Genomic DNA, 9,554 nt, shown 5'->3' on the forward strand with positions numbered 1-9,554 from the left:
AAAAAAAACAAAAAAAAAAAAGAAAAAAAAAAAAAAAAAAAAGCTGCTATGGACATGGGTATATAAATATCTGTCCCTGCTTTCAATTCTTTTGGGTATATTCCAGAAGTTGAATTTCTGGATCTTATAGTAATTCTATATTTACCTTTTGGAGGAACTGCCTGAATACTTTCTATAGTTGCTAGACCATTTTACATTCCCACCAACAATGGATCAGGGTTCTAATTTCTCGATATCCTGTACAAAACTTACTATTTTTCTTTTCTTTTTCTTTTTTTTTTTTTGATAACAGACATCCTAATGGGTGTAAACTGGTATCTCATTATGGTTTTGATTTGCATTTCCCTAATGACTAATGATATTGAGCCACCTTTTCATGTGGCTAAGCCTTTTAAAACTTAATTACTAATGTGAGTCCTTTAAGTATTAAAATCTAGTTTTTATAGTGTCTTTCACACATCTCACATATCATTTCTTGACTGGGAAGGAGAAACACCCTTCTTACTTAGCCTTACTATCAAAATAATATAACAAAACATGTAAAGTTTCTGAGGGTATCTTGTAATTTCTCAATTGCTTTGAGTTAAGCTTTTTTAAAAAGTTTACATAGACCTAGCTTCAAGTTTTTAATAGAATCTAACTCAACTCTTTCATGTTTTATGTAGATGACTAGAATGCAAATGTGAATCATGTTTTGTTCGTGAAACACACTTGATGGCAAAGTGATTTAACTTAATACATAATCATCATCCCTGAGATTTTATGGCTTACATAGTTATTTTACTTTTATTTCTGTATGACTTGTTATCTAGATACATTTCTAGACACTAAATAATAATTACAAAGGATATTACTGAGTCTAACAGCTGCATTACGAAAACACTGTAATTATATGCTAATTTCTTTAAGGGCACAATGTAAGATATATAATCAAAAATAAACATCTTTAAAAATTACCTATTAACCATTCACCTATCCAAAATATTTTACTCTGGGCTGGCCAGTTAGCTCAGTTGGTCAGAGTGTGGTGTTATAACACTCAGGTCAAGGGTTCAGATCCCTATACCAGCCAGCCACCAAAAAATAAAAAAATAAATAAAATAAAAAAATAAACAAATGTTAAAATATTTTTTAAAAAACACAAAATTTTACTCTGATAGTCAACAGCATTTACTCAACAGTAACCTGCTAATATTTAATACAGAAAAAAAATCAAGGTGTTAACTTCTTACAGTGCTGAACAGTAGTACAGAGTTGACTTACCCAGCTGATGAAAGTATTCTAGTTTGCTTAAGATATATATAGCCCTAGAATGAAGAGGGGGAATTCACTAGGCTACCAAGGCTTTCTGAAAATATCTGTTAAGAATCTTACTTACCAAGACATTTAATTATTTATTTTCTTTTCCCAAACAAGTTTTTCTGCATAGAAAGCAACATATTTACCTACTGACATGAATATTCCACTCCCCACCACAGTTATAGTCCTCACTGTAAATTAAGAAACTAACTTACTGATTTACAAATTAGTCATCTAACAAATCCCAGCTTCCTGAACTCCTATACTGGATAATTAATTAGAACATAAGCCTGAGTTGACAATAGCAGAGGCCCAACAATGCTCAAAATCTTAACCTAAACAATTAAAAAGATATTTAAAAAACAAATCGCCTAAAAATATATATGTATGTATGTATGTACATATGTATATAAATATGCCCACCTGAGGACCACCATAGATGAACAGCACAGTGGGGTACTTCTTTCCAGGTTGTAGATCATGAGGCTTGTACAGCATCCCATACAATCTAAATCCAGTAGTACTTTCAAAAGAGAAAATTTCTGGAGGGATATAGTCAGGAAGAGGACCTGTGAGTAGGTAACATACAGAGTCTGTTAGAGGAGTTCTTAAGGAAGCTCTACAATCTGAGAGCAAGGAAGAAGATATCAAAACCAAGACCCTAGAAATAAAGCAAGATTATTCATCTTAAAAAAAAATCTAATGAACACATCAAATTATCTATTTCAGAAGCAGACACATAGCATCCTGAATAATCCTTAAAGTTTAGGAGGTGTTTAAACACACACTATACAAATACTTTGTACTCAGTTCAGTGTAACTTATTGATGGTTAAACCATATAGATGATCACAAACAGGCATATACCTCAATAAAGCTAGGGGAAAAGAAAAAGGGAGCACATATTCTAACTTAGTCAATTTAACTTGTTCACAGTAGGTACTCAATAAACATTTGTTTCTGATCATTACAGAATAAGCCTAACAAGAACCCAGAAAAAAGAAAGTCATCAGTCTTTGGTTCATCAGATCTATACAGACCTCTCTGAAGGGTCTATGTGGATAACATTAATGATCTAAGCAGAGATTACAGATTCTGTTTGTGGACATTACAACATATCTATAACATTTGGTTCTGCATTACTTTCTTAATCCCTTATTAGATATAGTGAGAAAAAATACTTAATTGGAAAAAAGACTTGGGGACAAAGTGAATTCAAAGATACATAAAATTAGTCCATTCTTTATGTTTAAGAAATCAAGCATCTTAAAAATAGATAATTTACAGTGCTTCTCAGTCACACACAAAGAAAGTGTTCTACGTTTTATTAAAATGGCCACTGCAAGTACTTCAAAAATTCAAGAAAGGTAGCAGCTGGCTATTCCCTAAAGCAGCAGCTTCTAAACTTACTAGGTCTTACTAGTTCCAAAATACATTATCCTCAAGTTCTTTTTTTTTTTTTTGGTGAGTCAAGTGAAACAGTGGGAGTAGAGAAGGAACAAAGAAGTCTATGGTGGGGAGTTTTGATCAGTTAGCTATAAACACCACCACTGCACTAGGACTAGTCTTCAAGTTCATTTGTTTATCTTAGATATCATCCAAATGTGTGAATAAATAATTCCTAGCTGATATCTTGACTATTTTAATCTTATTTTCAAAAAGGCCTTTCAGACCTGCTCCTGCCTGGAGTAGAGGTAATAAACCATCTTATTCAGTAGTTGATAGAATAGGAAAGGTTGAAATCAGGAGCCCAGCAACTCACGGACTGCTGCGGTGAGAAACGGGAAGACTCTGTCCAGGAAATGTGGACATATGATACAAGTTTAGTGCACTAATGTACTTATTAATCCTATTTAAGGTCAGTTTCAGGGAAAAAGAGTACCTGCTGAATCCAAAATGGTGGCCCAAAATTCCTTTGTTTTGCAAGTTGGGTCATCTTCAGGACTTGATAACTTGTAAAGGGACACACAGTGTGGATTCTTCTGGTTACTATACTTACTTATAAAGAAGTCACAATGCTAGAGAAAAGAGAAACAATTATGTTTTTCCTCAGGGAAAGTAAAAAAAGGCTATCTGCTGTTACATCTGCACTAATGCTATAGCAAGAATATAATAAAAAGACTATTTATGTACATACACAATGCTGAAGTTAAGGCTAAGCTTTTTAAAGCTTTTCCTAAGAGACTTAGACTTCTGCAGGCCAATTTCACATCATTCAAAAGGAGTATTACATGAGCAGAGGGTTTTTGTATGACAGGAAACCCTTTTCAAATAGGGACTTAATACCTGGCTGATGCAGCAAGAATGGGAATAGCCACGGTCGGTCAGCCTTGTCACCTCTCCAGGATTTACATAACTGACCACATACAGGTGATGTTCTAAAGGGGAGTCTTTGGTGCCCTCGAAATATACCAGCCTTCTGATTTCATCAACCTGGATCTGCCAAAATAACAACAAAAAAATCAGTGTTAGCATGATCTTGACAAGACCACTAATTCAACAAACAACCCCCAATTTACTCAGAATCATTTGAATCACCTTTGGCTTTTGCCTCTTTTTAAAAAAAATTTTTGCTACCAGTGTTAATAAACCTAAGTTAGTTTTGCTTATGACTTACAGCTAAGAACAGAATCTGTCCAGAAGGAAAAAGGGCACCTGAGTTGTACACTGTTTGTACAGTTTCCTATCTGGTCAGAATGTATACTTTTCTTAAAACATGAGAATTATTTCCTTAAAATAACAACTCTTTACAGGGAGAAAAAAAAATCCCATATTGCAGCTTAGGTCAACCATTCATGCATACTTGAAAGACTCTAAGATTCTAAATAAATGACTTTCTTTCATCGTTCCTTTAAAAAAATCTTCTACCAGGGGGGTTTCGGTAATGGGCCACAATAATCAACCTCATTGTATATCGACAAAATAAAATTTTAAAATAAAAAAAGAATTAAAAAAATAAAAAATTAAAAAATAAATTAAAAAAAAATCTTCTACCAGGGGGGTTTCGGTAATGGGCCACAATAATCAACCTCATTGTATATCGACAAAATAAAATTTTAAAATAAAAAAAGAATTAAAAAAATAAAAAATTAAAAAATAAATTAAAAAAAAATCTTCTACCAGTCTACTCAATATATAATAAAATTCAAAATTTTTTATACAGCAAAGGAAACTGATATATTTCTAAAAGCAAGTATTTTTAAATATTGAAATAAATACAGTTGCGATTGAGTAGGCCCATATGACATATACAGAAAGTATACAAATGATAAGAAACAAATATTCATAAAATTTCATGGGCATGTGTTAATCTCTGCAAAAGGTCAGCACTGGTTCTTCTCTTGATTTAGTAGCTGAGAGTCAAGCCTTTCAAAACTGAAGAAATAACTAGTCAATTCCTCACCCCCATCTACAATGGTTCTTTTGTTTCATATAACTACTTATATTCTACAGAAGTATCAGAATCACCTGGAAGGATTGTTAAACAGATTGCTGGGCCACACCACTAGAGCTTCTGATTCAGGAGATCTGGGTGGGTCCAAGAATCCCATTTCTAACAGGTTCCCAGGTGATGCTGATGCTCTGCTTCTGGTCCAGGGACCATACTTTGAGAACCACTCTCAACAGTAAGAGGCACATGGGCTTAAAGTCTCAAAGCTTTATTCAATTATTGCCATTAGAAATCTTTGGATGAGAACAAGGTCACTTGTAAAAGCAGAGAAGGAAAAAGGTAACTTAAAAAAGACATAAGACAAAACAAGGATAGAAGGAAAACAGAAGAGGAAGAGAAAAAGAGACAAATATACCACATAAATAAGCATGACATAAAGAAGAAAATCGATGCACACAGTGGCAAGTAGTAGAGAGACATTTAGGTTGCCCACATAAGGATCAGAGCTGCATAAATACAATTTTTGAGATTCCCTCAGTATTATCAAATGGCTCATCTTCCAACCATCACACAGCATGAAATTTACATTAGTGTAATTTTCTGTTATCAGAACCTAGAACTCCACAATAAGATTTTTTCTCAGGTGACAATAACATCCAGGGTCCCTAAACAGAAAAAAGTATAATTGGATATATAATCAGAAGGCCATGTGAGGCTCTCAGTGGACATTAGACTTTAAAGGTCACCTATGATATTTTAAAGTTTTTAACCAACAAAAACAACCTGGTACCAGAATCTTTGTTCTTTCTCTTTAATAACCTTAGGAACTACAAGTGATTTCTACAGTAGCCAGGATACATTATCTTTCAATAAATCTCCATATCAATTTGAGGAAATCACATTTAAGCCTTCACTAAATCCTGGTAGCATGCATCAACTTAACTGTATGTGTCACACATAGAAAGGATGGAGTTCTCAAGAGATCTCATGAAACTTGAAACTGACCAACTAACTAAAAGCTGAAACAAATGCAAGGTACTATGAAAGGGAAAAAAAAAATTCACTGAATTACTACAGAAAGCCACAAGCTGACAGCAAAACAAAGGGTGGATTTCCCTCCTCTTCCCTATCAATCTAAGCTCTGCATAAATACCCATTACTCTTTGCAGGTGGTGGATGAAAGTTTAAATTTGTGAGATAAGATAAACAGGTGAATAAAAGAGAATCACTACCTCAGGAATAGTAAATGCAACTTTAATGCAGAAACAACACAAGTAGTCTATAATAGATTTAAAAATAATTTTCAAACTATATCCTAACACAACTTTTGCTAGACTCTAAAAGTGTGGACCAGCCCTTTCCTTATTAGTAGCAACAATATATTTTAAAATGACCTTTAGTAACCAGAACATATCTAATACCAGAGCTATAAAATGGGTGAGATTTATAATTTGAAGATTCTTCTTTTCGAACAACTTGAGTTCTTTTAGGCCCTAACAATATTTTCAAAACACTGGTGATTTTTAGTACTGCATACATGCAGCAGATGTTGACCAAATGTATCAGTAGAATAAAAGAACATACATTAGATCCATGCCGGCCAAGAACTTCCCATTCACCACTGGTAATTGCTATTTCCTCTTTGATAGGACACTTGAAATCACCTAAAAATAAACAGTTACAATTCAGTACTTTATATCAGGCTATAAGCAAATAAAACAATGAAGAATTATTCTAAACTCTTTTTTTTTTCCTCAAAAAAAAGCTGTTTTGAAAAATTGAAATTGTGTTTAGGGTAATGAAAATGTTTTGGAACTAGATAGAGGTAGTGACTGCACAACCTTGTAAACGTACTAAGTGCCACTGAATTGTTTACTTTAAAATGGTTAATTTAATGTTACGTGAATTTCACTTTGATAAAAAAAGTGTACACTTAAAAAAATCCAAGTTATTCTAATACTCTGGAATAATCCATGTAGATAATGTGAAAACAGCAAAACAGATTTTATGGTAAAGCCAGAAAAGAACTCAAAAGCATACATTTTTGGACCTTTGGTTAGACAAACAAAGAAGCCTAACCAAAGACTTGGGTTGGCAAGGCATTTCTTCTAGAAATGCAACAAACTACTTTAAAAGCCACAGAAGAAAAATTTTCATATAATTGTTCTTCATTTGCTAAAAAATAAACTGAGTAAGTTTTTACCATAGTAAATGCCAACATGCCCCATATTTCTTTATGAGATTCTGTCTTGATGAGGCTCTCTCAGTGGCCTAAGGAGGAGGTTAAAAAATGAAAATCATTCTTCTTTTCCTAGCTGCTTATATCTATTGCTGAGGGAGTGACAGCTAAAGACAGACTAAGATGGTGTAGTGAACTGAAGTATGTCCTTCCAAAACTCCCTGAAGCTTGAATTGTGTCCCCCAAGTTTAGGTATTAGAATCTTAGCCCCCACTGTGACTGTTAAGAGGGTGGGAAATCCTATTATGGTAATCGAAAGGTGGAGCCTTGAAGAGGTGATTGGATTGTAGGACCGTGCAGTAGTGAATGGGTTAAAAATGGTGGTCAGGGGTGTGGTTCTGAGGGCTTTAAAAAAAGAGGAGAGTCTGTCTTTCTTGCTCTCTCTGCTTCTACCATCTTGCAATGTGAGACCTCTAGGTCACTGTCACGACCACCAGATGGACTCTGGACTTCCCAGCCTTAGAAACTGTAAGCAATAAATTTTGTTTTTCTTTATAATGACCCAGTTCCATGTATTTTGTTATAAGAACACAAAACGGACTAATACGGATGGTGCAGTACAAGGTTACTAGGGTCCCAGACAAGTTTAAAAAAAATCAATTTATTTTATTTTTCTTAGCTCTTTAAACTCTAGGACAGAAAATAAAAGATTATTTAACATATAGGTAATGAATACTAATTGTTTCACGATATAGTCATTTAAGGAAGAAAAGAGGAAGGAGAAGGAAAATGAAGTAGACATGAAGGAAAAAGAGAAAGAGTTGGAACAAGAAAGACTAAGAAAAAAAAAAAAGAGAGAAAAAAGCATAAAAGAGGTAGACAAACTGAGGGACCCAGAAAGAGACACTGATAGGAAACAGAAGCTTGGTATTGTGAGATGAATGTTAACTGAGGTAATGGTTCTTATACTCGTCAATTGTGGTACAAAATTTTAAGTTATCATTTTTTATTACTGTTCAAAAAATGTTGCTTTAGTTAATTAACTACTATTCACAGCTCTTTGATTGGTCTTTTTATTCAACTTTCTGAAATTCCATAGTGGATTTAATTTCTGAACAACAGAGAAATCGGTAAGGAAATTTCACACTAAGGACTAAGCTAGGTGAAGCCTCTCAGGGAAGAAATTCCCCACCCCCTTAAAAAAATTGGGCTAAGGCCATTCTCGCCATGTGATTGCCTGTGTCACTATGGGACTCTGTACAGAGCCCCCACCAAGAAGAAGGCTCTCATCAGATGTACCTGCTGGACCATGAACTTCCCAGCCTCCAAACTGTAAGAAATACATTTTATTTCCTTTTTTTTGTTTTTGTTTTTCCTTTTTGTCTTTTTTCCGTGTCCAGCCACGGATCGCAACCCTCAGTGTCGTCCCTGTACCGGACCAGGACCGGCAACGGGATCGCAACCCTCGGTGTTGCTCCCGTGCCTCGCTCAGCCAGTGAGCGGGAACCGGTCTGTATGTGGGATCCGAACCCTCGGCGGGAGTGCCACCGCACTTCCCAAGCGGCGCACTACAGCAGTGCGCCACCGGGCCGGCCCCTACATTTTATTTCTTTACAATTAAAAAAAAAAAAGGCTAAGGAAAGAAGCAGTCATAGACAGTATTTACTTTGCTAGTCTAAGATGTAGTTCACTGTTTCCCAAATATGATACTTAAAAGGACATGTTGAAAAACAACCAACCTGATTTAAAAATGGGCAAAGAATATAATAGACATTTTTCCAAAGAAGGAACACAATAAATAAGTACATGAAAAGATACTCAACAACATCAATCACTAGGGAACTGAAATCAAAACTACAATGAGATATTACTTCACACCCACTAAGATGGCTATTATTAAAAAAACAGAAAAGAACAAATGTTGTCAAGGATGCGGAGAAATTAAAACCCTTGTACACTGCTGATGGGAATGTAAAATGGTGTAGCCACTATGGAAAATAATATGGCAGCTCCTCAGAATATTTAAAATAGAATTACTATATGATCCAGCAATTCCACTTCAAAAAATTAAAAATAGAATTACCGTATGATCCAGAAATTCCACTTCTGGCTATATACCCCCAAATTTTAAAGCATGGACAGGGACAGATATTTCGTACACCCATGTCCATAGCAACATTATCCACAAAAGGCAAAAGGTGGAAGCAACCCAAGTGTCCATCAACAGATGTACAGATAAACAAAATGTGGTATATACATACAATGAAATATTATTCAGCCTTAAAAAGGAAGGAAATTCTGACATGCTACAACGTGGATGAACCTTGAGGACATTATGCTAAGTGAAATAAACTTAGTGAAGTGAAGGACTCCCCTAAAATGAGGTATCTAGAATAGTTCAATTCATAGAGACAGAAAGTAACTGCCAGTGGCTGGGGGATAGAGTAGGGGTGGGAATGGGAATGCAGGAATTAAGTTACAGCTTAATGGGTAGTTTCAGTTTTGCAAGATGAAAAAGGTTTGGAGATAGATGGTGGCAATGGTTGCACAAAAAAATGAATGTACTTAATGCCACTAAACTGTACCCTTAAAAATGGTCAAAATGGGGCCGGCCCGGTGGCGCACTGCTACAGTGCGCCGCTTGGGAGCGTGGTGGCGCTCCCGCCGAGGGTTTGGATCCCACATA

The 9,554-nt window shown here is 35.1% G+C and overlaps 1 protein-coding gene across 1 annotated transcript in view; it reads right to left on the reverse strand.

Annotated features, from left to right (window-relative positions):
• DPP8 (dipeptidyl-peptidase 8) overlaps positions 1–9,554 on the reverse strand; it is a 63,551-nt gene that overhangs the window by 14,686 nt on the left and 39,311 nt on the right. The window contains exons 10-13 of the mRNA XM_008575377.1: positions 6,274–6,353; positions 3,585–3,737; positions 3,181–3,316; positions 1,723–1,868 (exon numbers count right to left, since the gene is read on the reverse strand). Coding sequence (XP_008573599.1) covers positions 1,723–1,868; positions 3,181–3,316; positions 3,585–3,737; positions 6,274–6,353 — 515 coding nt within the window. The remainder of the gene's footprint in view (positions 1–1,722; positions 1,869–3,180; positions 3,317–3,584; positions 3,738–6,273; positions 6,354–9,554) is intronic.

The sequence above is a fragment of the Galeopterus variegatus genome, unplaced genomic scaffold (genome assembly GCF_000696425.1).
Source record: "Galeopterus variegatus unplaced genomic scaffold, G_variegatus-3.0.2 Scaffold1178, whole genome shotgun sequence".
Lineage (NCBI taxonomy): Eukaryota > Metazoa > Chordata > Mammalia > Dermoptera > Cynocephalidae > Galeopterus > Galeopterus variegatus.